Source organism: Megalopta genalis, chromosome 2 (assembly GCF_051020955.1).
Source record: "Megalopta genalis isolate 19385.01 chromosome 2, iyMegGena1_principal, whole genome shotgun sequence".
In the NCBI taxonomy this organism is placed as follows: domain Eukaryota; kingdom Metazoa; phylum Arthropoda; class Insecta; order Hymenoptera; family Halictidae; genus Megalopta; species Megalopta genalis.
In genome coordinates, this window is record NC_135014.1 from 38166287 (window position 1) to 38191981 (window position 25695).

The 25695-nt window shown below is 41.8% G+C and overlaps 3 protein-coding genes across 8 annotated transcripts; 2 read left to right on the plus strand and 1 right to left on the minus strand.

The window, feature by feature from the left end:
* Nucleotides 1-3687: 3687 nt before the first annotated feature.
* On the plus strand, nucleotides 3688-16779 carry LOC117225293 (putative chitinase 10). Of its 2 annotated transcripts, none has more exons than XM_033478744.2 (25): nucleotides 3688-4036; nucleotides 5494-5816; nucleotides 5895-6154; nucleotides 6337-6390; nucleotides 6483-7099; nucleotides 7361-7546; nucleotides 7729-7876; nucleotides 7962-8318; nucleotides 8429-8919; nucleotides 8986-9403; nucleotides 9485-9779; nucleotides 9885-10126; nucleotides 10409-10800; nucleotides 10921-11247; nucleotides 11324-11492; nucleotides 11562-11773; nucleotides 11898-12234; nucleotides 12349-12753; nucleotides 13128-13424; nucleotides 13502-13713; nucleotides 13801-14079; nucleotides 14177-14362; nucleotides 14551-14839; nucleotides 14922-15286; nucleotides 15374-16779. In XM_033478744.2, exons 2-25 carry the CDS (start codon nucleotides 5494-5496, stop codon nucleotides 15470-15472), a joined length of 6960 nt encoding a protein of 2319 aa, XP_033334635.2. In that variant the 5' UTR covers nucleotides 3688-4036; the 3' UTR covers nucleotides 15473-16779. The 2 variants fall into 2 exon arrangements, with proteins under 2 accessions (XP_033334635.2, XP_033334636.2); XM_033478745.2 differs by having other exon boundaries at nucleotides 3688-4031.
* Nucleotides 16780-17344: 565 nt separating this feature from the next.
* LOC117225295 (solute carrier family 2, facilitated glucose transporter member 1) lies at nucleotides 17345-22710 on the plus strand. 5 transcript variants are annotated; one of them, XM_076519312.1, is made up of 11 exons: nucleotides 17404-17502; nucleotides 17955-18010; nucleotides 19116-19247; nucleotides 19662-19762; nucleotides 20033-20106; nucleotides 20586-20693; nucleotides 20833-21106; nucleotides 21172-21465; nucleotides 21538-21944; nucleotides 22012-22283; nucleotides 22361-22710. In XM_076519312.1, the coding sequence occupies exons 4-11, from the start codon at nucleotides 19753-19755 to the stop codon at nucleotides 22458-22460; spliced, it is 1539 nt and encodes a 512-aa protein (XP_076375427.1). In that variant the 5' UTR covers nucleotides 17404-17502; nucleotides 17955-18010; nucleotides 19116-19247; nucleotides 19662-19752; the 3' UTR covers nucleotides 22461-22710. The 5 variants fall into 5 exon arrangements, with proteins under 5 accessions (XP_033334637.2, XP_076375427.1, XP_033334639.2 ...); XM_033478748.2 differs by lacking the exon at nucleotides 19662-19762 and having other exon boundaries at nucleotides 20557-20693; XM_076519313.1 differs by lacking the exon at nucleotides 19662-19762.
* Nucleotides 22711-23713: 1003 nt separating this feature from the next.
* LOC117225329 (solute carrier family 25 member 35) lies at nucleotides 23714-25693 on the minus strand. Its single transcript, XM_033478804.2, has 5 exons — nucleotides 25383-25693; nucleotides 24635-25016; nucleotides 24231-24449; nucleotides 24057-24171; nucleotides 23714-23963 (listed from the first exon to the last, which is right to left on the minus strand). The coding sequence occupies exons 1-5, from the start codon at nucleotides 25415-25417 to the stop codon at nucleotides 23755-23757; spliced, it is 960 nt and encodes a 319-aa protein (XP_033334695.1). The 5' UTR covers nucleotides 25418-25693; the 3' UTR covers nucleotides 23714-23754.
* Nucleotides 25694-25695: the final 2 nt, after the last annotated feature.

Below are 25695 nucleotides of genomic sequence, written 5' to 3' on the forward strand. Positions count from 1 at the left end.
GTATAAGAATATTCTGGAGTACATGTTCAGACTGTGACCTAGCACCAAATCATCACCCAATGTAAATTTTTGTTACTCAAAAATGGGGCTTCAGAAGCCCCTTAGACAATAATATATGATCTAAGAGAGAAGCCCCATGACCATTTCCGTGTAGCGCTCATCGTTATCGATATTTCAAAAATTAAGCTTCTTATTCTTGCACTATGGTCTACTACTACATATACCTCGTCTGTGGTGCTGCTAGCCAAAATCAACAGTCGGTAATTTGGCTAACAGATTGAATGTTTTGCCACTACCCCAATTGGTGCTGTATGAACCTCAAACGGAGCTTCATTTTATCACCAAAAGAGGCGCCACCATTACCCGCATTGGCTATTTTAACATTAACCCACCCATCAAGATTATCTACTTTTTGATGGCTGAAATTCAAAACTAGAGCGCTTTACGATAGGTAGGTTATGATGTTATATACGCGAACTCATAATTAAAAAATACTTTCCTATTTTCACGAAAAAATTCATAGTGTAGTAGTAATAACAAAATACATATAAGGATAGATGCACGACAGTAGTTAAATGTATACAAGAACGTTATTAAATGTTCGGAACAGTAGAAATGGAAACAGGTCTGCAAAATAAAATGTAGAAAACATGAAAATGTTGGATGAAATCAATAGCCCTATTGTATATTGATAAGTATATTTCAATCGTTTTGTATTCAACATACAAATATAAGGCGAGCTATAAAGATGCCAAGGATAACTTACAGGTTGTCACGAATACAAAATACCTGTAGCTTAATTGGAACGAGTGGAAAATCTTCAAAATCCTTTTGATCGGTTGTGACGATTTTTTTCGCATTAGCTCGAATCTCAATGGGGGACCGTTCCAAACAAACGCAGGAAGAGGGAGGCGATGTTCCTTGGCATTCCATCCATGGTCGAGAGGAAAAAAAAGGAGATAAGTCCTGCGGGTGTTAGAAACTCGTCCCATTGAAAGATTCGAGAGTAGGATCGTAGCATCGTAGTTTGCTAGATGTGTATGTTATATGTATTGTATGTATATTGAGAAAACCGTGAATTCCTAAAAATAAAGCAGTTTTGGGAATGCTGATGATTCACCTTGAACTTACGAACGGTCGATTTATCGACTTGTTTTCCTTCTCTATAAAAAATTCGAAAAAGGAAGAAGAAGGAACGTGGGATTAGAGTGTTTAGCTGATAGAATACAACAAAGCATTTGTGACAATTTGTTAAATATTTCAACAAACGATTTATTAGAGAAATATAATGAAATTATTCCTAGGACCTCAGGGTATCCCTTTCTTACTTTCAATCAGTCCGCTAAATGAGCGTTAATCATCGAAAACGAAGGAGAAGTCGTTGCAATGCAATATAATAGTATTCCATCGGCAAATAGAAAGAAGAAAGACGAACAGAATTCGGCTGGCGACAGGCGACGACAAGTATTCAAATCTAAGTCTTGTTCGTTCCCCGAATTGGCGCGAACAGGAGATCCAGTTCGTTCGATGGTTCCCGCTCGACGGGTCGGATTATCGACGACACACGTTCTCCGAAGTTCATTGGCATCGGGATGTCAAATGTTTCGATACAGGTTGCATGAGTCGTTCCTGTACTTGGAACCTGTTGAAGCGTTTTCATAAATACAACCGAATGCATAATTAGATTTTTAATGGCTGTCTTATTCGACAGCCCGATAGATTATTTCTTTCGACATCTGGTTCAACGAGCTTCGAATTCTCCTGATCCCTGTGCCACTGAAATCGTTACTTGCCGGGGCGCAGAATTTTAAACATTGCTAAAGCAACTGATCGTGTTCCATTTCGGTTCGTTACAAAAAGATTTGATGGTTTGTATATACACGCATCGTAAAGTGACTATTTTAATATTTTCTAAACACTAATCATTTTCGTAGGGGAGACCATCTATAGTAGACACAGTTTTCGAAAACACCGTGTTGGGCCATCGTTTGATATTTAACAGCGGACTTGTACACGAAAAAGCATTTAAGGCGGGATGGCAAGAGATAGTTCGATTGGTGAAATTCGTGGAACAGCGTCTGTTAATCCTGGAATCCGACACAGTCCGATTTCGGACACGAGTTCCACGATAAAACGTAACGTCTTGATTTACACGGTACCTTGGATTGTTGTCAGGATACTTATGCGAACCAGCATGAGCTATTCATCAAACCAACTTACGATACTCGGTCGCAAGAATCGAAGTGGTCTCCTTATAATTACATCATCCATAAATTAACTTGGTCCCGTTGGTCGATCGTTCTAAGAGTGAGAATGTCGAAGACACACATGCGAATCCAGGGAGAGAAAGAGAGAGAGAAAGAGCTGGGTCGATGGTATTAGAAGCGTGTGTGTTCGTTCTCGCTTGACGAAGAAATCCATCCGCATTTTAATCTACACACGACTCGATTCCCTGCATCCGAGTTTTGAAGGGTTTTATAACTCTGAATCAAGGACATACGGGCAGACTCGAGCTGCTTTCCTGTTCACTGGTTAGTGACCTGGCTCATGGGTCCCATGCCAGAGCATCGAAGATTTTGATTATCGCTCGTGCAGACTTGGCCTGACTCCGAACCTTTCGCCTTCCTCTTCTCTTTGTTTCTGTCTCTCTCATACTCTCTCTCTCCCCCTCTCTCCCTCTCTCTCTCTCTCTCTTGTTCTTTTATTTCTGCTTGGCTCTGTATTCTGTTACCTTGCGTGTTCAGCAAGAGGATCGCGAGACCTATCTTTGCCGGTTTATCGTTCTCCATTTCTGCGTGGGCGACTCATGAATAAATACAATCTCCCATAATTATCGAAGGTGGTGTGTCAATTCGGGAGCGATAGTGATGCGTTCGCGTGTCATTAAACATGTTACAAACAAGCAGCGCAGCGGCGTAAGGGTCCTATCACCATTTCCAATGGAGCAGTTTTACGATATCCAAGTTTCGGATGTCCATGCATATGCGATTAGGATATCATTTGATACTTTTCAATCGCAATTTATTTCTGCTGGTTGGTAAAACATTGACACTTGTCGAGTATATACAGGTACCATCTGTCTTTTTCTCTTTTCGTGTAGAACGCGCTAAGTCGGCATGGTTTCGTTGCTCTGAATTCTGATGAAGCAAGGAAGGCGTTAAGCAGGCCCTACTAAAGGGATAGAAGGATTGTACATGTATGTTTTCTTTTGTATAGGACATATATACATATGTATAATGAGTTGTTTTAACTTATACTTCGCGTTACAGAGACCGTTACTTTGTTCCGTCTGCTGAAAATGAAACTAATCGTAAGAAAAGGAAGAGAACGCGGAAAAAGAGACAGAGCCATCGGGACCGTTTTCGTTATTGAACAGTAGAGAGTCGAGAAAATGCGTACAAGAACCAGAGGACCACAGTATGGGCTATGCAAATGTCTTGCAGCGATCGGGTGCTTGAAAGATTCGAACGACTGGAAAAGAGTATCGCCACCGTGGTGGTGTGGTATCGAAGCGGTGCGTCGCGACGGCCTCACCTCCGCCAGGGGGAATTCGTGTACGTACACGACACGGTTCTTCTCGTGTTCTGCCCGTGGTCAAGGACGTTCGTGAGAGGGTCCGCGTAGGGTGCGGGTCGAGGGGTCCCCGGCCACGACGGAGTAGGTATATATATGGGCGCCCCGCGCGTTCGGAATACCAGATTCATGCAAGGTAGCCATCCCCGCGAAGCGGGTGGTGTAACGCGCTGCTATTCAAAATTCGATTTCCCGTTGTGATTCACAACCAGACCGAATAGAGGGACAGAGGAAGAGAGTAATAGAGGAAAAGAAGGAGAAACGTGGTAGTGGAGAGTGTTGGATCGGTAGTCGATCGCGGCTTCTCAATCATCCTTCAGTGCAGTAGAATCGGGTGACATTAACGCTCCGTTTCGGCTCTCTTTGTCCGCTTCTCGCCAACGATCAACCACGGACATTCGTATCGCACAACCCGGACGCGTTCCCCGGGAGAACGTCCCATCCGCTTCTCGCTCGAGGCAAGGTTCGTTTTCTTTTACGTTATCAGTCGTTATCATTCTCTATCTCGCGGTCTCGCAGCCTTTCTTCTTGCCGTTTTTCTTAGCGTTCTTTTTATTGGGTGCATTACTGACTTGAAACAGTTCCATGCAAAAGAATTGCTTTTAAGTAACATAGCGAGGATTGGAAATATTGAAGCGCATCAAAAGAACTCAATGACTTTTCTTTCGCTCTCCCTATTTTTCTAAACGGAATGCCAGTGTCCAGCATTAAATGTGCTCCCTTTAATGGTCACGTTTGGCCTACACGAAGTTCTACAAAAATTTGATCTCGAAGAAGTAAAACTGTCAAAGTAAATATATACCGGTTCACCACATATTCAAGTGTTTACCAGCGGTCTGGACCGACTCTTCCCTACGTGCCGAATGTTCAGTCTTGTTATTAATCCATCTTTGAGAATATCGAGCGTTGCCGAGTTAGTGATGGATCTCATTGGTATGTTTGACGGTAAGCATCGCATCGCGTTGCATTGCGTCGCGTTGGCAAGAACGACCGAGGACGAGACGATGAACCGGCTAAGGTTGTTCTTTGTCGCATTGACCGCTGCTTCTGCCTTCGAGACGAGTCGAGCATTTTTAATGACTTTTGGAGACATCATCGAGCATCATTTATGTGCTTAACGTGTCTCTGTCCTCTCGATGAATCAGCGCACGGCGATGGGCATAAATATGAACTTTGTGGACGATCGACACGACGGCCAGCTTGTTCGCCAAAGAGACAGAACCCTTGAAAAGCAAGGTCCAACGTCAAGGTCCAGGGAAATGAGGTGTTCACGATTGAGAACCTTTCTTTCTTTTTTCCTCTCGACGTTTTGGTTCCACCGACCGCAGCAGCGTCACGCAATGAATATTAATGACTCGAGCGTTGTAACAGAGTCACGACCGAGAATATATCAATTAGCGGGAAAGGTCGCAGCGAAGTGGTTGGGGACACTGTTATGATTGATCTTGGTTGATCTCGATTATCGGGGAACAGAGGTTACTTGCCACAGCGAGAACATATCTTGTTCCGTATTTTTATTTCCGGTTCAGCGATTACATGCTCGTGTGTTCTTCGCGACAAGACAGGACTTGTCTTAAGTTTCTTCGTTCGCCACTGGCCACTGGCCACCATCCACCGGACAATTAATTATCTGCACGTTTATTACTCCGGCTAGCAAGTTAATCTCTTGTTCGTTTATACTTGTCCGGATAGTTCGTTGTCCAGCTTAATTGAGTCTGGTCCAACACAATATCGCTAACGTCGTGCTGCATTTGCTCCTTCATTGGTTTTGTTCACTCGATCAACGCTGATTAAATTATTTATTCAATTTAGACTTTCTGCAACATCGTTTTAATTAACATAGGCTACATGATTTATTACACACGTATAACATATAAGTTGATTTCCTCAATGATGTTTACCAGTTTTCTCTGACCGCAGATGATACCGGTGCTTGTTCTGATCCTGGCAGGCCTAACGGCCGCAGGACCCTCTCACCGCATATCGACTCGTGAGCTGCTATCGCCACCGCCGCCTCCACCTTGGAATAAAAGTCCGAACGAGACAATCGATTTGTCTTCGTTTCAAAGTGGACGCGTCGAGAATCCGCCGACGATAGACAATTCTGTCGAGGGATCCGTCCCTCATCAACAGTACGAAGAATACGGATCGAGGAGATACCCGCTCCGCGACGCGGTCGAGGCTCTGCCTTTTAACACAGTCGGTCCTCGGCCCGGTAGTCCACCCTTGGAGAAAATTAAACAGTTAGTGCCATTCCATAGGCGATATCTTAAAAATATGATACACTGATATTGCGGTTATTGTATGCGAACCTATTGCAGGTCCGACGGAAGGGTGCCGTTGAGAGACGCCGTGGAGCATCGTGAGGCTCCTTTCGTCAGCAGCAGTCTTGATCACGAATCAATTTGGATTGCGCCTCTCGTACCACCAGCCCTGACAAGAACGCAGCATATCGTTGAGCCGAAAGTAGTCTGTCATCTAGATTCGAAAGCAGTTCATAGAACGGAACCGTTCTCCCTATTTCCGCAATCGATTCCAATCCACAAATGTTCTCATTTGGTTTACGCCGCCGCCACCTTAGGTACCGAACAAGTCAACAAAATTCACTTAAACTTCTGCCAGTCTCTGGATCAAATGGAGTATACATATGCTGTACAATGACGTGCCAAACCTACGAACTCGAAAATCGAACATTGTTCAAAGGTCCAGAGACTCGATGCGATCGAATAAATCAAATAACATAGGTAAACAAAATTTTTTCAGATCCGGAGAAGCTGGAGATCGTTTCAATGGATCACGAATACAACGAGATCAAAGGTAACTCGTGAACACACAGAGTATAACGAACGAAACGCGACTTTGTGTGACTTGTTCTCGTTCCGTTAATTTACCTGAGTAAATTGAAATAGGTGGATACAGAGCAATAACAGGACACCGATTGAAGGATCCGGCACTGCGGGTACTCGTTTCAATCTCGTCGGCTAACAGAGGAAAATTGTTCTCCCAGTTGGTAAAAGACCGTTGCACTTTGCACTGTGAGAAACTGGCCGAGTCTATCTTGAGATTTCTGGACGATCGCGATCTCGACGGAGTGGAGATCGACTGGGAGAGCTCGTCGGAGAATCCAAACGGTCTCGAATTGCTTCTTAGGATTGTTAAAAAGTCTCTGACAAGTCGCGGGTACATTCTAGCGGTGGCGCAGAGGCCAGAAGATCCGATCAACTCAGAGATCAGTTCCATAGCCGATCTGATTATTGTGAGAGCGTGGCGAGAAAGCCCGCCGTATCGACGGGAGAAATTGGCCCTACACCCAGCCCCCTTGAACTATGTGGCCCGGTTGATGAACAAGTGGATCGATCGGATTCCGCGCGATCACAGATCCAAGATCATTTTAGGTCTGCCTGTGTTCGGACAAGGGTACACGCTCAAATTTGGAAATTTTACCGATACTGGTGCGCCAATTGTTGGTCCCGGGAATCAAGATGTTTACACAAATCTATCTAACGGCAAACTGGCTTATTTCGAAGTAATTGATCAGGGATTCATTTTATTTAAGACTTTTTGTTCGGCTGAAGCTAGGACATTTTTACGCTTTTCCTATGCCTTGTTCGCGCCCATGTTGTGCATCGCATCATTATGCTACATTGGTTAATCGGATCGTTAGATTTTTTTATACGGAGAAATGAGCCAATCGGCATAGTGAGGCGTAGAAATGATCTGTTAACGCTGACCGAGGCTCAAGGAAAAATATTTTAGCTTTGCTAGTTTTATCTGTAATCGCTTCAAGGTCTGCGAGAAATTGGAGAACGATCAGTGGATTTCTGGAAGGGACGAGGAAGGACCTTACATAAAACGTGGAGATCAATGGATCGGATACGATGATTCTTTGGCGGTGAAGATTAAAGTGGCTTACGCGAGATCGGTCGGACTTGGTGGAATTTCTGTATGGTCTCTCGATCTGGACGATTTTCAGGTATGGAACATGAAATAAATAAATCTAAAAACATGAAATCCATCGCGCGTCTGTTATTCCATCTGCTAATTCATCTGCTAATCCATTTGCTAATCCGTCTGCTATTCCCGATGCTTTCGCCGAGGAGCTCGACAATTTTCCGTGATAACTCGATAATTGGGTGATACTTTGTATTCTTGCAGGGTATCTGTGGGAAATCTTGGCCTATACTGAACACAGCATCCGAGTCGATAGGATTTTACGACGAGACACAAGCAAATACGAAATGTTCTCGTGACGGCGCCGTCAGCGATCCTGAAAATTGCTCCGGTTTCTACACTTGTCATGATGGTAATAGATCATCACGAGCTCATACTTCGCTCGCTGAGCAAACATCGACGGGAAATATATGAGTTGGCCATTATTTTTCCGATAGGTGTTCTGTATCACGGTAGCTGCGGAATCGGAAGATTTTTTGATCCTAAGGGAGGTCGTTGTGTGAGAGCAACGTCGGAAATTTGTACACCCGGCCAGTATCATCGTGATCAGGATCAGGACCTCGGAACGGATTTAAGGGAAATGCAGCCGCAGCACTTGGAGATTTCAACGATGAAGGGTCCGCGGGTAGTTTGCTACGTGACCTCTTGGTCCCTGTACCGTAAAGGGGAAGGAAAATTCGTTCCTGAACGTTTGGATCAGCGGCTCTGTACCGACGTGGTCTACGCTTTCGGTGGCCTAAATCCGGAGACCTTGCTGCTGCAGCCGTTCGATCCTTGGGCAGACATAGAACACAGTATTTATAATTTGAGTCTAAAGTAGTCTAAAGTCAAACAATTCTCAAGGGTTTCCAATTGTTTTTTTAAAAACCTGACAATTTTAATGAGATTATTGCAACTCTTGCAGACTTGTACGAGCGAATAACCAAGATAAATGGATCAAAAGTGTTGCTGGCTATCGGAGGATGGACGGACAGCGCCGGCGACAAATATTCTCGCATGATCAGCACCCAAGCCAGTCGTCGCAAGTTTGTCGTCGCAACCATCGGCTTCCTGCATAAGCACAACTTTAACGGACTCTTATTTGAATGGAACTATCCTAAATGCTGGCAAAGCGACTGTCGGAAGGGCCCCGACTCCGACAAACCAAACTTTACCAAGCTTCTGCAGGAATTGAAGCACGAGTTCGAGCAACAGCAACCTAAACTCGTGTTGGCCGTGGCCTTGTCCGGATACAAAGAGGTGATCGACAGATCTTACGAGGTACGAAAGATATCGGACACCGTAGACTTTATGTCGGTCATGAGCTACGACTATCACGGGGCCTGGGAATCAAGAACGGGACACTTGTCGCCTCTGTTCGGCGCTTCTACCGATGTGAATCCGTTCTACAATGTCGTAAGTGATCGTAGAGAGTCGATTCGCGTCTAGATCGAATCAAGTTTTCAAAGTTTTCTTTTCCAGAATACCACGATGGAGTACCTGATCAGTCTTGGCGCGGAGAAATCCAAGTTATTGATGGGCGTACCGTTTTACGGTCAAACTTATCGACTTTCCAGCGAACGTTTGTCCGGATTGGGCGAGCCTGCTACCGGACCTGGAGCATCCGGAGAATTCACCAGGCAGCCCGGCATATTAGCTTATTACGAAATTTGCTACAGATTGAAGCACAAGGGATGGAAACATGGGCCAGGCCCAAGTGCTTATTACAAGGACCAATGGGTCGGCTACGAAGACCAAGAAAGCGTGTTCGCGAAGGGACAGTACATTTTGCAAAACGGCTATGGAGGCGCTAGTCTGTGGACCGTTGATCTGGACGACTTTTTGAATCGTTGCTGCGCAGAGCCGTTTCATCTTTTGAGGACAATCAATCGGGCACTGGGTAGCTAATCAGACGAGTGTCTTCTGCTAGCCATCCTTTATAGATACCAGGAAAGAACGACAATCGTTCTCGTTTTTGTAGGTCGTCTGAAAACCGAAACCATAGAAGACTGTCGCCGACCAACCGAGCCGGTCACGCCTCAACCACCGACCCTGACTACTCATAGCGATGCCGTGGAGGACACTCCTCGACCCACGACGCCGATGATCAAGCCGACGACTAAACCGATCACTGTGTCGACCACCTGGCCGTCTTGGTCGCAAGGGTCCAGCTCTACGACCCAGAGCACAACCTGGCCAAGTTGGACTCCAAACACGAGCAAATCGCCCCAATCCACCACCCAAAGCAGCACATCATGGACTTGGACCTCGATCAAGTACGACGCCTAGCATTTTTGCACAGCTGATCGAGCAGACAAAAAAATTGTTCTTAAATAGAATCTTAAATAGAATCAATGACCACAATAAACCCAATTGCGTAGACCGCCAAGCGAGCAGACGACACCAGAGATTACAGAGACTACGAGGAAACCGGGGGAACCATCCACGCCTGGGGCGTCCTGCAATACTGGGGAGTACACGGCAGACCCAGCCAATTGTGGCAATTACTTTAGATGCGTCCTCGGCGAACTGAGACGCGAACAATGCGCGCCCGGATTGCATTGGGACACCAGCCGAGGAATCTGCGACTGGCCGGCTATTGCGAAATGTCAGTCGACACCTGGTAAGGTCGTCTTACACACACGCTGTTCATCAACAGACCGTTTCATAGTTCGTCTCATCTCGTCTTATCTCGTCTGAGATAAGTAACTGCTGTGCAAAAGTTCTATCTCTTGCACCTGATAATCTCGAAAGATTCATGATCAAATAAAATCTGTACCAAGTCAACTCTTTAGAGGGTAAAAAAATATTTATGGACGATAGCTGAAACTCTGCACATTTATAGTATAACTCCGTACGAAATAATTCCAATGCTTTTGTTTGTATCGCTTAATCTCTTTTGCAGATTCCTCGACTCAGCAACCGTCTTGGGCTACTAGTGCTACCACTACCACTACTGCCAGCACTACCATGACGTACAGCACACAGAGACCAACGACATCTTTTTGGTCAACTTCGAGGGCCACCACTCATCGGACGTCGACATGGAAACCAACCACTCCTGAAATTCCCAACGGGATCTCTGAAAAGGCCTGCGAGCATGGCCAGTATTACCCTTATCCGAACTCCTGCACGAATTTCTTGGTCTGCGTGAACGGGAATCTTATTTCGCAACAATGTGGCCCAGGCCTTAACTGGAACAACAAGAGAAGCATGTGTGACTGGGCCTTCAAAAACCCTTGCATCGAAAAACCTGCAAAAAACGCCGCACTGGTCTCTGCCAACGCCAAATCCAGCGTGAGCAGTCTTCTTATTATTCCATGTCCTATACATTATGTATATGATGCATACATAATACGAGGGCATACGATTCAAAGTAGGCTCGTGGATGATTGATCGTTTCCTTCTTCTTTGCAGCCATGCGTTCCAGGTAGTTACACCAGCGTTCCTGGAGACTGCGAGAGCTATCGAGCCTGCTTGTGGGGACGCCATGAGATCTTCCATTGTGCTCCAGGATTGCATTTTAACAAGAATACTCGAATATGCGATTGGCCGTCTCGAGCTAATTGCCAGGATGACGAATCGGGGGAGGATCAGGATTCTGCGGCGTCGAGCGTTGGATCGGTCGACGAACCGGTCAACGAGTCTACCTCCACAAGCACAACTAGTCCGACTAGTACAACCACTCTATCCTCTGCGACCGTAGATCCTGAAAAAGTCTCTCCGCTTTCAGGCTATTATAAGGTAAAATTCGATATGGCGTATATATATCTCCCGCGCAATATGGCAGCAATCATTCTCTTGAAATCGTTTCTGTTAGATTGTCTGCTACTTCACCAACTGGGCCTGGTATAGAAGAGGCATCGGCCGTTACATTCCCGAAAATATCGATCACACTCTGTGCACGCACATTGTCTACGGATTTGCCGTGCTCGACTATTCGGAGCTGACAATCAAAGCCCATGATTCGTGGGCCGACTATGACAACCGTAAGTAAGAAATTGTAACATCTCAGTTGAAATGATCCGTGACGATTCGTTTCGATTTGTTTCGAACAGATTTTTACGAGCGGGTAGTCGCTTACAAGAAACGGGGTCTGAAGGTGTTACTGGCGCTTGGCGGGTGGAACGATTCGGCCGGAGACAAATACAGTCGATTGGTGAACAACCCGACCGCCAGAAGGAAATTTATCGAACACGCTGTTCAGTTTCTCGAAAAGTATCACTTTGATGGGCTAGATTTGGACTGGGAGTACCCTGTCTGCTGGCAAGTCAGTAGAACATTCAATGTTAAACGGACCATAACTATTCGATACTTAGAACGTCTCGCAATCATCAGAATAAGATGTTGTCTGCGCACAACCGATTCGATTGATTTTTTATTACTTTTCGCAGGTTGATTGTAAGAAGGGTCCAACCTCCGACAAGCAAGGATTCGCAGATCTGCTGAAAGAGCTGAGTAGCGAACTAAAGCCGAAGGGCTTGCTGCTCTCGGCTGCCGTTTCGCCGAGCAAGAAAGTGATCGACGAGGGCTACGACGTGCCAGCCCTGGCCAAATACCTAGACTGGATTGCGGTGATGACTTACGATTTCCACGGTCAATGGGATAAGAAAACCGGTCACGTTGCGCCGCTCTATTATCACCCGGAAGACGATTACTATTACTTCAATGCAAACTACTCGATCAACTATTGGATTTTGAAGGGCGCGCCGCGTCGCAGTATCGTCATGGGTGCGTTGCTTCGAACCTACGCTTAATACAACAAGGCTGTCAAGCTAATCTTTTAGATTCTTCACAACAAACTTTGAATCAAAAATTAAACTATTCGGTTCGATTCGGTTCTAGGAATGCCACTGTACGGGCAGACGTTCTCGATGAACGATCCGTCCGTTGAAACGGGATTGAATGTCCCCGGCAGCGCGGGCCAAGCTGGAGAGTTTACCAAAGCGGCCGGATTTCTAGCGTACTATGAGATATGCGACAGAGTACGAAACCGTGGTTGGACCGTTGTACAGGACCCCGAGCACAGAATGGGTCCATACGCCTACAGGGGCAATCAATGGGTTGGGTACGACGATGCCGAAATGATTGCACGAAAGGCTCAGTTTGTCAGGGATACGGGACTGGGCGGTGGAATGGTCTGGGCTCTGGACCTGGACGATTTCCGAGGTCGTTGCGGAGAAGGGCCTCATCCGCTGATGCACGCTCTTCAGAAGGTGTTGGCTGTCTCTGCCGAGAATGAGGACCAACGTAGTTATCCCGATAATGAATTTTCTGATTAGGAAAATAAGAAACCCCGCGAATACGTCGCGAATACGCCATGAATACGTCATGAATACATCGCAAATACGCCGCGAATACGTCGCGGATACGTCGAGACGAAACAATAGAGACCCGAAGCGTTGACGTAACGATCGTTGTTCAACCTTCCCAACTTAGACTCTATCTTTGCAGGCAAGTGACCCTAATTAACTTGATCGAAAGCCAACGCCACACGACCGTGCGAGAACACATTTTCTTGAAAGTTTAAAGACCTCTAAAGAACTACTTCGATTAAAAAATGGTCAAAAATCGCCGAAAACCTGTTCGACCGTGTATTATGCAGATTTATTTGTTTCTCGCAGCCGAGAGACCTCCGATAAACGAGGAGGATTTGGACCCTCGACCAACATCCATGTCATCGAGCACCGTTCCAGAGATCACGGTGCCGTCGTCGACGTCGAGGGAACATCTGGCGAACGACGAGTTTAAAGTGATTTGCTACTTTACGAACTGGGCCTGGTATCGTCAAGAGGGCGGTAAATTCTTGCCAGAGGACGTGGACAGCGATCTGTGCACCCACGTTCTTTACGGTTTTGCTGTGCTCGACGGGTCGCAATTAACGATCAAGTCGCACGATTCGTGGGCTGACGTAGATAACAGTAAATCAATCAGCATAGGCAATTGCGCTCTTTCAAAAATCGTTTCGTCCTTGTTTCTAACGTGACTCGTTTTGTAGAATTTTATGAGAGGATAGCTGCATTGAAGTCTAAAGGAATCAAAGTACTGATGGCTATCGGCGGATGGAACGATTCAGCTGGCGACAAGTATAGTCGCCTGGCTAATTCGCCGTCTGCCAGGCGACGATTCATAGAGAACGTTATAGCGTTTATCGAAAAGTACGAATTCGAGGGATTGGACTTGGACTGGGAATACCCAGTGTGCTGGCAGGTAAACCTGTAAATCTGATAACGGAATCGAACTCCTGAACACTCCCTATACATAAGAGTATGTCTGACGTTGATTTTTAAACCGCAGGTAGATTGCAGAAAGGGTCCAGCTTCGGACAAGGAAGCTTTCGCGAGCTTGGTCAGAGAGCTCAGCGAGGCATTCCAGCCGAAAGGATTGCTGTTATCAGCAGCGGTTTCGCCAAGCAAACGCGTCATCGACGAAGGCTACGACGTGCCCATTTTGGCTAAATATTTAGACTGGATATCCGTGATGACCTACGACTATCACGGCCAATGGGATAAGAAAACCGGCCACGTAGCTCCACTCTATCAACTGGGCAACGACTGGGAGCCGACCTTTAACGCGGTACGCTTTAATGTTTCGCAGCTACAATCGATACTTCATACGGTTAATCGTATTCGCAGGATTTCTCACGCTTGCAATCTTATCGTGTCCTTTTCAGAATTTCTCCATACACTACTGGATGGAAAAAGGCGCACCGGCGAACAAGCTCGTGATGGGCGCCCCTTTGTACGGTCAATCTTTCTCTCTGGCCGAAAGGAGTCAAAGAGGGCTAAATGCGCCAACGTATGGCGGAGGCGAGGCTGGCGAAGCGACAAGAGCCAGAGGATTTTTGTCTTATTACGAAGTAATGTAACCACCGATTACCGGACACGGATATGAAAGAACCTTTTTTCGAATTACAAGTCATTATTATCATTTAAAGAAACTCTGATTCTCTGCGACGTGTCTCATAATTCAGGAAAACGGTGCAGATCTTTGCAAAATCATTCAGAATTATTCAGAATTATCCAAAAACTGGTACGTCTGTTGTAGATTTGTGAGAGAATTCTGAAGAGAGGCTGGGCCGTGGTAGAGGACAAGGAGCGACGTATCGGCCCGTACGCGTACAAAGGTGACCAATGGGTCAGCTTTGACGACGCCAAGCAGATCAAGCTGAAATCGGAATTGATACGAGATCTCGGTCTGGCTGGCGGCATGATATGGGCGCTCGATCTCGACGACTTCAAGAATAGATGCGGCTGCGAACCGAGTCCCCTTCTACGGACCATGAATCGAGTCCTGAGGAACTACCCGAGTGGTCCATTATGTTCGATCACGACTGGTAAGATACGAACTCGTCCGCGATCCTCACAGGTGATATTGGCTCGACGATGAGTTATAAATAGACGCTGTGTTTCAATTAGATTCAATGGTGATCGACGCGGGTGAATCTAGCACGGAGACAACAACTGCCGAACAGTCAAGCTGGGGATGGGAACCAACAACGCCATCCCGACCAGCTCACCTGCCCTCCACTTCCTCAACCACCGTCTCCGTTATTGCCGACGTCGACGATGTCGTGGAGATCGAGCTGGACGAGCGACCAGCCATCTCTCCGCCCGACGATTGTCACGGCAGATTGTTTATCCCACACAACAAAGACTGCACCAAGTACTATTTATGCAATTTTGGTAGTGTGACCGAGCACTCGTGCCCCCCAGGACTCTACTGGAATGAGGACCGCTGCGACTGGCCAGAAAATACCAAGTGCACAAAAACTCAGCGGCAGGTGAGTGTTCCGATACTTGGTCTATCTTTTTATTCGTTTTCATTTAATATTTGCAATGCATGCTAACGTTTACTCTGCGGTTTCAAGGCGAACGAGTTTCTTCGGATGATCGATACCCAGAAAACTGAGAAAACTGGGCATACTGAGAAAATTAAGAAAATTAAGAGAACTGAGAAAATTGAATAATGATATGATAACAAACGATAATCCACGTTCATTAGTGTTGGTATTGTGCCAGGCGAAGCTAGTGAACCAATTGAATTTGGCGGGAGCGATGATGTGGTCGTTGGACACGGATGATTTCAGCAATGGTGCGGCTGCGGCAGGTATCCGTTGTTGACGGCACTCAGCCTCGAGATTAGAGGAAAACGACATTCCACGATGAACTGTACCCGATGAAGATTACAGAAGTAACTCACAGCTCATTTGAAGACACGCGAATGTTTCACGGACAGCTGAATTCTCATTGAAATTGACGAAACAAAGTCTTCCCTCACTATCTACGGTCGCGACGGTCCCGAAGGTCGCGCGAGACCGTGAACCCCTTGTTGAACGAGTAATTGGTTTCTTTGAGATTGCATTGATGGCTTTAATTTCCTACATTTTTTTCCAAATAAATAACTTGGCTAATCTTCCGAAAAACGTTGCGAGAAACGAGCGATGATAAAACGGGTCTTTGTACTCCGAGCGGGTTCTTCGGCACTCTATGTACCTAAATTCCATTGATTGCGTAACCACAGTCAACGGATTGTGTATCGTCTTTAATTACGAGTCCGAGATAAACTCGAATACTTTTTTAACGAAAAATCGTTCGAACAAAAGAATCAAATGTTTGAGAAAACTGTGATAAATCTCGGCTTACAAAATCAGTGTTCTGAATGGTGCTGTGTAAGCGCGAAAAGCGCGAAGATCCAGGATCTTGGGATGGTGAACGAGATTGTGATCAAGATCGGGATCGGGCTCAGGATCGAAACGCCCGCACTCAACCTAGCAGACGAATCAATTTACTTTTGTTCTTCGATCTTCGAAATAAAATGATGTTCTTGTGCGTGGTTTACGTAACGAATCGCTGCTGTAGAATTGTGAGACCAAATATTATGCATTGCTCAGATCGAAAGCGTCGCAATTGTAACTTTAGAATAAAACAGCGGAAAGCAGATAGTGCATAGAACGTATTCTAATTACTACTGACTGTCACACTCGCTGCACTTCCTGCAGTGCGACGGAAAATTTTTCCCCGTGATAGTGATAGCATACCGTCAGAAATGTCGCTTTTCTTATACGACAAATACCTTCCTATTTCTTCTCTTTTTCTATCTACTATCTATACGTAGTGTTTTTCGTTACATGAATAGTTGTGCTGTCGGATCAAAGATCGCATTCGTATCAGTTAAGTAAACTATTAAAAAACATAAACTATAAAACATAATATAATACGATCCGGCAAGACACAAAATTATTACGTTTATAATAATAAATTCGATTATAATGTACTCTCGATACTCTAATATCCTTGATAGTAACTTTCAAACGCGGAACATATACATATAGTGAAAACGTATCCCACTCGAAACAATAGATAACAAATAACAGGTGTACCGATAACCCATTTATTTTGGAATGTAGTCGTAATACGTCTAGGTCTAGCTCACATTGAAAATGTGTGGCTCGTTGCCTGAAAGTCTGGATAACGTGTGCGCTCACTCATTTCTACGTTTCAAGACTCGCCTCTCTTCGTGCTGTAAACACAAAATACACACGCAAACTCTATCTGATTTATAGAATTGCGAATGTCATGGTCAAATTGGGTTGCAAAATTATCTGACTGATAAGAATGAAAACAAGAAATTGTCTGTTTTCGAATAACGCAGCTTTGTGCAAGGTTTATCTGTCTTGCGCGAACTTCGTGTGAGAGTAGTCAGTCAAGGTTAGAATTAATTAATTCAAATGAATGAGATACGCGCATTGCCGATTCTTTCTTGGTGGGAAAATGCCGCGTGAATGTGTGACGGGTATTGTGGCCGTGGCTGAAGTCAGAGTGAAACGGAACGGAGTGGAACGGAACGGAACGGAACAGAGGAGGTAATGACTGTTAAAATGATTCGCGCAGCACTTATACTTCAAGTCAGTCTCTCTGAGTCGTTCGTGAGCAGCGCGACGAAACGGTCGGCGTGGTCGTATACTGCTGAACTCGGCGCATTCAATTCGAGTAAACAGTAAGTATCAGTAATATGCGAACGAATTTCGAAATGTCAAGTAATCGATTCCTAAGAAAAAGATACCATTGAATCAACACGTAACACCGCGCACAAATTTTACGATTTACCGATCAGCAGAATACATCCAAGATATATAATCATTGCATATACAAACAAAATTTTCCAGTACAAGATATCTGTTGCACTTCCGGTAACTAAAGTGTCAAGATACCATTTTGTAAGAGCGAATATCCTAAGAACGCGATCGTGTAATTACCGCAAAAATTGTGTAGTTACTGCAGTTACAAATTAACATTAAGCTCGACTTTCATCGATCGATTATTACTTTCAATAATAGAGTCGTAGTTCGTTGGTGGCGACGAGTTTCGGTAAAGATCGTTCGATTCAAATTTAAGCAGAAGTTTCAACAAGTATTTGCCGAAAATGCAATAATCTGTTTATTTTCTTAGATTACGACGCGCGAGTGCTTGCATCAATAGATGATAGGATATGCACGACTACGAAGGTATGTAAACACATTGTTCTGCATTATTTACCGCTGTTACATCGAAGAAGCTCAGAAACGGTGATCGATTCCGGAAGAATCATCATCACGCTACGCAAGATTCGATTAACCTTCACAAAAAAATAACATGTTTCTAACGATCAAGTGCAAATATTTGGATCTATTTAAATAATTATTCATTAGCCTCGGATATTATATTGAACAAACATACGCAATATTTACAATTACGAATAAAACGATTAATCGTAAATTAAGGTCGTGTCATTCTATGCACTACCGCGCCACGTTGTTCGAGAGTTATCATGATAGTATGCGATACGGTAAACAATTGTTTCAGAAAATCACAAAATTGTTGTGCAACTATAGGTTAAAGTTGTGTTGTTAGTCTTTCGAAATATGTATAGAGCAGCTGTTCCCGATCATTTAATTTTAATCCGTGCGGAATTTGTCACTAATTGTATGACACCGTATATACAGTCAATGTGTTCACAATTACAATTCATTCATTGATTTTCGACTTACCTACAATTGGATGCGTCAAATTTCACATTAATAATTAATCAAGCTTTATGAGATGAACGTAACAAATGACGAGCAATCGAAAACGAAAGATACGAAGCTGTAATTTTGGATCTGTTTCTATTTCTTTCCAGACAACAGTTCTTTTTCGTAATGTAAATATTAACTATCTCACGAAAGTGTTATGTATCGCACTTCCGTCAGCGCGTCAAGGTTTTCGCTATTCTATTTACGGAAGCTACAGAAACCGATGTATTAATAATTCTATTTGTATCAAAATGAAAATCATTTCTGATTTCTTTTGTATAATTCAAAACTGCATTCGCCGAGCCGTTAAATACGTGTATCAGCGTTTATTTATTACACACCATAGACGGTTCAAAGTCCTGTTGCATACGTAGAAAATTACTCACTTGCGGATTACCGTAGACGTACTATATTTTAAGGAACTCGTTTTAACTATGTTTTAGTACTCGTTCAATATAAAATTTGACAAGGGTGCAAATGTCGAAATAGGTACCTAAGAAACTAATGATAATTTCAATCTCGTAATCCTTTTTCTATTGCCAATTTTTTTTATTTACAGCTGTATTTTTTAAGGACGGAAAAATAGTACATAAGTATGTGCACAGACGAGGGATCTCTCGTCTGTAGTATAAGTAACCCAGAGGTAACTCAGATCTACCTTACCCTCGTAGCAGAAATACGTTAACGTACGGTAGGTTACGAAAATATTCGGACACTTTTTAAAACAGAATAACATTTTTAAAGTTGAACCAAACAATGTGAATTTTAGTGAGTTGTTAGAAGGACTAGTTTACTAAGCAATGTGTACAAAAATTTTTTGCAAAAATATGTTTGATTGTAACACAAATGGAAAAAAATGTTTATCTCATTTAAACAATGCATCGTGTAGATTTCGGAAACTTATGTGCTATTACTGAAATTGAAGAGTGTCTTAATTCGAAAATATAAATATTTTGACCACTACATCAACGACAGCCACAATTTTTTCCAACCTGTACTTGTGTGTGTACCTAACCCAACCCCAACCCCTAACCCTGACATTGCCGTATATGTACATACAATCATATATATGGTTATATACCTATACATATATAGATATTCGTAGGTGTAGTCGCAGTACACTTTCTTCTATGTAATGCGCTACTTATCATTATCGTTCTGATGACGTCATGACAGCAGCACGTGCTGTATAAAGCATGGCATTAGGTAATGTTTATCGAGAATTTTTTCGTTGTTGTTTACATACCGTTCAGTGTAATAGATTTTAAAAAATTGCCCCTGTATCGTGACTTTGGTCGGGTGAATAGTTTCAGTTACGATGAGATATTGACCTAGTATTCGTGACTGAATCCGTAGGAAAAGATGTTTTGTAGGAGCAGATACCAGTTTAGATATTACTATATAATATGTAGAGAATAGCGACAGTTGTTCCCTCGATTAACATCGAAATGTAATTATTATTCCTCGTAATTATAGATAGTCATGCAGCTGTACTCACGGATGCTGAACATCAGCATCAATCCATCTCCGACGATCGAAACGAAAGATCGGTATGCATAATTATTATTCAATTGTTTGACATTTTTGAGTTTTCTAATTGTTACATTTTAATTTTTTAATACCAGATACAAATCTATTTGTCTTCTTTTTTCCATTTTTCCTTTCTCTTTTTCTCAGCAGATGTAACTATTTTCAATTAAATACATACTATGTATGAGAATATTATTGGTACATTATGTATATTCAATTTGATACAAACAATAATATTAGCTGCTGTTATCTTATCAGACTATACTTGTATAATGAATATGTTCACACATATTCTTTGATAAACGCGAATTAGGAAAAACAAGACTCTGGTCTTAAGGGGTGTTAGATTATTTTTTATTTTCTTATTGTATTTGAAAACAAAATTATCTTTCATTTATTTTGGTTATCAGTTAATACACGATTTTGTGCACATTATACTGTTGATCTTTCATTTTTTCATTATTTTCAAGAAATACATTTCAACTTGGAATATTCTTAGGATTCGGGGGGATGGACCATGATATTGACATTAGCTGGCATTACATGTTGCCTGGGATCTGCGGTGCCTACAGGATTTAATATTGGAGTAGTAAACAATGCAGCAAGTGTCAGTACTATTATTATACAATAATTTTAAATACTCATTTCTGTCAGAAAAACTGTTTCTAATTCCTATGATTATCTAATGTATAACATTTACAAAATCTAATGAATTATGTGTTTATATGTATGTATATATATTCCAGTTAATAGAACAATTTTGCAATAAAAATATTAAAGAGAGATACGAGGTGGACATTTCTGAAAATAGCCTGAAAATAATCTGGTCCACAATTGTTTCGATTTTTCTTATTGGCGGTGTTACTGGTTCGTTTATTGCCAGTTGGTTAGCAGACAGATATGGAAGAAAACCAACTCTTTGTATTGGGAACGTATTTGGTATTGTAGGAGCTTTAATGTTTTTTCTAATACGTAAATTAAATTCGATTGAACTTCTCCTAGCAGGACGATTAGTTGTTGGTAAGTTTTAAAATGTTTTATATAATAGTTTTCCATTGAATATGTTAACAACACAGAGCTTTCAGGTCTTTCTGGAGGTTTTGCTACAAGTATAGTACCAATGTATATGGCGGAAATAGCACCACTTAGATTAGGTGGTGCTGTGGGAGTAATATGCCAACTGGGAGTTACGTGTGGAGTGTTTCTGGGACAAATTGCTGGACTCAAAACTGTCTTGGGGACCACAAACTCTTGGCATTATATGCTGGCAGCCTTTGTTCCACTATGCATATTTGCTTTAATACTTACATGTATTGTTTTACCTGAAAGTCCAAAGTATTTGTTTATAATTAAAGAGCAGAAACAAAAAGCTTTAGATGGTCAGTATGTAATTGGTATTCCTGTAGTAACAAACAAACATTGATTCTAACAACTGGCTCAATACATTTCAGAGCTGAGTAGACTACGTAATATGGATGTAATACTTTTGCAAGCAGAAGTTGCCAAATTACAACAAGAAATAGAAATGAAAACAACAGCCGAACCTTGGACCATGAAACGCATCTTGAAGGATCCATGTCTAAAGCTTCCATTGTTTTTAGTTTGTTTATTACAGTTTGGACAACAAATGAGTGGTATAAATGTCGTCTTCTACTATTCAAATTCTATATTTTTGCATGCCGGACTCGGTGAAACTGGGGCAGAACTCGCTACTCTTGGAACCGGAGTGGCTAATATCGCGATGGCTCTTATATCAGTACCAGTAATGTCATCTTTGAACAGAAGAGGTGTTCTACTCACCAGTACTTATTTATGTCTCGGATGTTTAATAATTCTATGCGTATCTATCCTGTTAATTGTAAGTAGAAAAAGCAGTAGAATTTAGGATTATATAAGGATAAAACAATTATTTTGTCTTTCCGTAGCATGCAGCAACGTTCATGCCAGCTATATGTACAATAGCTGTACTGGCTTATGTGATTTTTTATGGGATTGGTCTTGGTCCAATACCATATTTCATTGGATCTGAATTATTCGACGTTGGCCCAAGACCAATAGCAATGGCACTGGGTAGTGTCTTTAACTGGGGTGGAAATTTCATAGTAGGAATGATGTTTCCAACAGTTGAAACCATTATAGGGCCATACACTTTTCTACTATTTGCTGCCTTTCTTATATTCTTGGGCCAAATTATTAGGTAACCAATCATATATTAAATACTAGTTTACTTATCAGAAAATGCTGTATACCTAATGTGATGTTTAACTTTATTAGGATATATTTACCGGAAACGAGGGGAAGATGTACAATGGATGTTGCTGCATCCATAAATCAAGGCTTTAACTCTAGACCAAATTCCAGGCGTATGTTTTAAATCAAACAAAATTGGAATATGAAAAATTTTTTCTACCACACTTTTTTATATACAAGTTCATATATGGTGAGATATATGAAAACTGCTAAACTATAAATAAATTTTATATATCTATTTGATTCATTAAATAGGCGAATACGTGAACTTTGAAATTATAAATAGATAAATTCAGATCAGTCTGTAAATGTACATGTAAATTTATACATAAATATAAAGACAAACATTTTAAATTATCGCTATAAATTGAAAATCTTGTAAATTTTATTATTTAAATAATTAATCATTATATACTATCGAATTATAAAACTCATTACTGCGTACAGTACATTCTCCCTAATTGATGCTTAGCTTGGAAACAAAAATGGATAATTTGGGAAGAGGAAATACAATTATTCCAGCCTTACGGCTCGTTTTTATAGTTGTTAACAATCGGTAACTATAGAAACGAGCCGCAAGACACAAATAATCGTATCTCCTTTTCCCAAATTGTCCATTTTTGTATACAAGCTATATATATATATATATATATATATAAAATGAAATTTATTTTATTTCGCTTCATAATATATTCGACGTTATCTCGATAATAATGTATCTATGAAGCATTTACTTTCACTTATCTGCAACGACTGTACAGCACATGCAATTATTTAATCATATGTAACATATTTATAGATATACTTAACTACTATTATGGATATATTTCTACTAATCATCTGTTTTATCCATGATGAATTACAAAGGAGCTGCTTAAATTTGTTTTTGCAATATGCACACATGGACGATTGTGGCGTCTCTTGTGAAGAAAAAGTAAAACTTAGTTCGAGGTCCGTACAGCGCCAATAAGTAATAGCAAAACGCTCAAGCTGTCAGCCAAAGTACCGACAGTTGATTTTGATTATCAGTTTGAGTGTTTTACCGGTACCCCTATTGCTGCTGTACGAACCCCGAACGAGTTTCACTTTTTCTCCAAAGAGGCGTCATACTCGCCCATGTATGAAAACATTAATTATAACACAATTAGGGCATGAAAAAATAAACCAAGGGCACAAAATTGTTTAGGAGAATCTGATAATATCGTGTGCTTCTATCACTGATGTTATTTACTTTATCACAGTATCATGAGGATTGAGATTATAAAGTCAAAGTATACTCAGTATACTCAGGGATGCGATGAAAGCTAGTATTGTATAAATCCGACGAAAAATAGTACAAATCTAGCACTTTTCATTGCATCTCTGCTTGTATACGTATTTATGTTACGTTACTCAGCTTTTATTACAGTTCTAATCAATCAAGCTTTAGTCACATTAGTCCTAAATGTATCATACAACTGATCTAGCTTTTCATAAAATACTAAACAGAGTACAGTATGGGGTGCTATTCTCATCCATGTCGGAAAAAGTCCTTTGTATAAACCAGTTACTCCCTCTGTTCGAAATATTTTAATAAGTGCATCCAGAAGACCGTTATACAATGCACCTTTACCGCCTGGTTCGACTCCTATACAGTCAATGTAACCAGTATAATCATATGCTTTCAAATCATATTGTCGAAACTATTTCATATTATTTAAATAAATAAGTACAAACTTACTTTGATTGTATAGTCTTGTCGCTAAGACATCGAATGGTTGTATAGTAAGTGCAACACAACTACCACCAATCAAAGACGCTGCAAACGTTAATAGTATTGGTTGATCCGTGAGTACCTGCGGAAAACAAACAACATTCTAATATGCATTTTTTACACGGTATTTGAGATACTTACTTGCATTGAATGTAGCCAATCTGCAGCCAGACCAAAAGCAGTTAATTGTGTTGCGGAGCCTACGAAAAGGCGTGGTATGTTAGCGTACCAACCACGATATAACGCAGCAATTCCACCTTCCTTCCATAAAGATTTAAAAGTGCACCATGTGCCTGCATGGTTGTGCTGATAACCAACAGCTATACTTTGCGCAGATTGCGACTGTAATTGTGTTTTCAGCTGTAACAATGAACTCAACTTAGCTCATGCTTATACAATATTTTATGAATAAAATATCCAGTTACGTCAACACATCAATGTACACTGTGAATTAGCCATGAGATTATTCATGATACTTATGTGTCATCTACGAGATTTAATTGTGTACAAAATAATGAGAATAAGAAGTAAAAACACTCATTTACCATGTAAAAAGGGCTGCCAAGGACTGCTCCTATACATCCGCACGTTCCAGTTACTATTACAGTGCTGAACACAGCAGTGTTTCCTTTTTTGTTAGTAATAAATTCATGATCTTTTGCCCAATTGTATATACCTAACCGTATCCCATTGAGCACCACTTGAAAATAAAGTGCCGGTACAATACCTGCTTGCAAAGCAAGCACGCCTTCATGTTTTGCTATTAGATAGCCTGCGTGTAAAGTGTTTTTATATATTTTCTTGTATGAATAACGTGCTGCTAGTTCCCCCTGTAACTGCAGGCGTACTTTTATCACATCAATTGGATTGGTAAAAAATCCTGCACCCACTGCTGCTAGTCCACCGATTGCAATCTCGATACCTAAACTAATAAATCGAACAAATAAATAGGAATTAATTTTAAGTCCTTCGTATCATTAAATCTGGAAAGATTATGATCCTATAATTAATTTAAGAGCTGCGTACTTGAAATACTTTCAAATTTGATTCAACTTTTGATCTGTTCAAGACGGATCCGTCATTGACGGATCAATGAAATAGGAATAATATATTGAATATGTGCTTGAAACTAGGTACTAATTCTAGTATATGTCAGCCGGCCGGGTATGATCGTATCTATCGTTGCATAACTCTTCAACACGATGGCGTGGTCATATGCTTTCAAAAAATATTTGAAATGAACCGGAACTATCAATTCGATATTACTCGGAAGATCAAAATAAAAGCGCTTACGGTTTAATGGAGATTGAGTTAGGCTCTGCGTTCATTTCCCGTATAGAAAAATAAGACTGTCGTATATGAATGATCGAAAACTAATTTATATCGAGTCACTTGACCGAGCCTAGCGGTACAAACAGTGTTCCTATTCCAAACATTACTGATCTTCTTACTACCAAGTCCCGCAAATTTACATCATCTACAATCTACTATGGATTAATTTTTTCAAGTAGAGCATCACTTGACAGTTTAAGGTCGTGATTAAATATCAATAACTTTTATTAATATTCAAGGAAAATATATTAACGCCGACAGTAACGTGTATCAA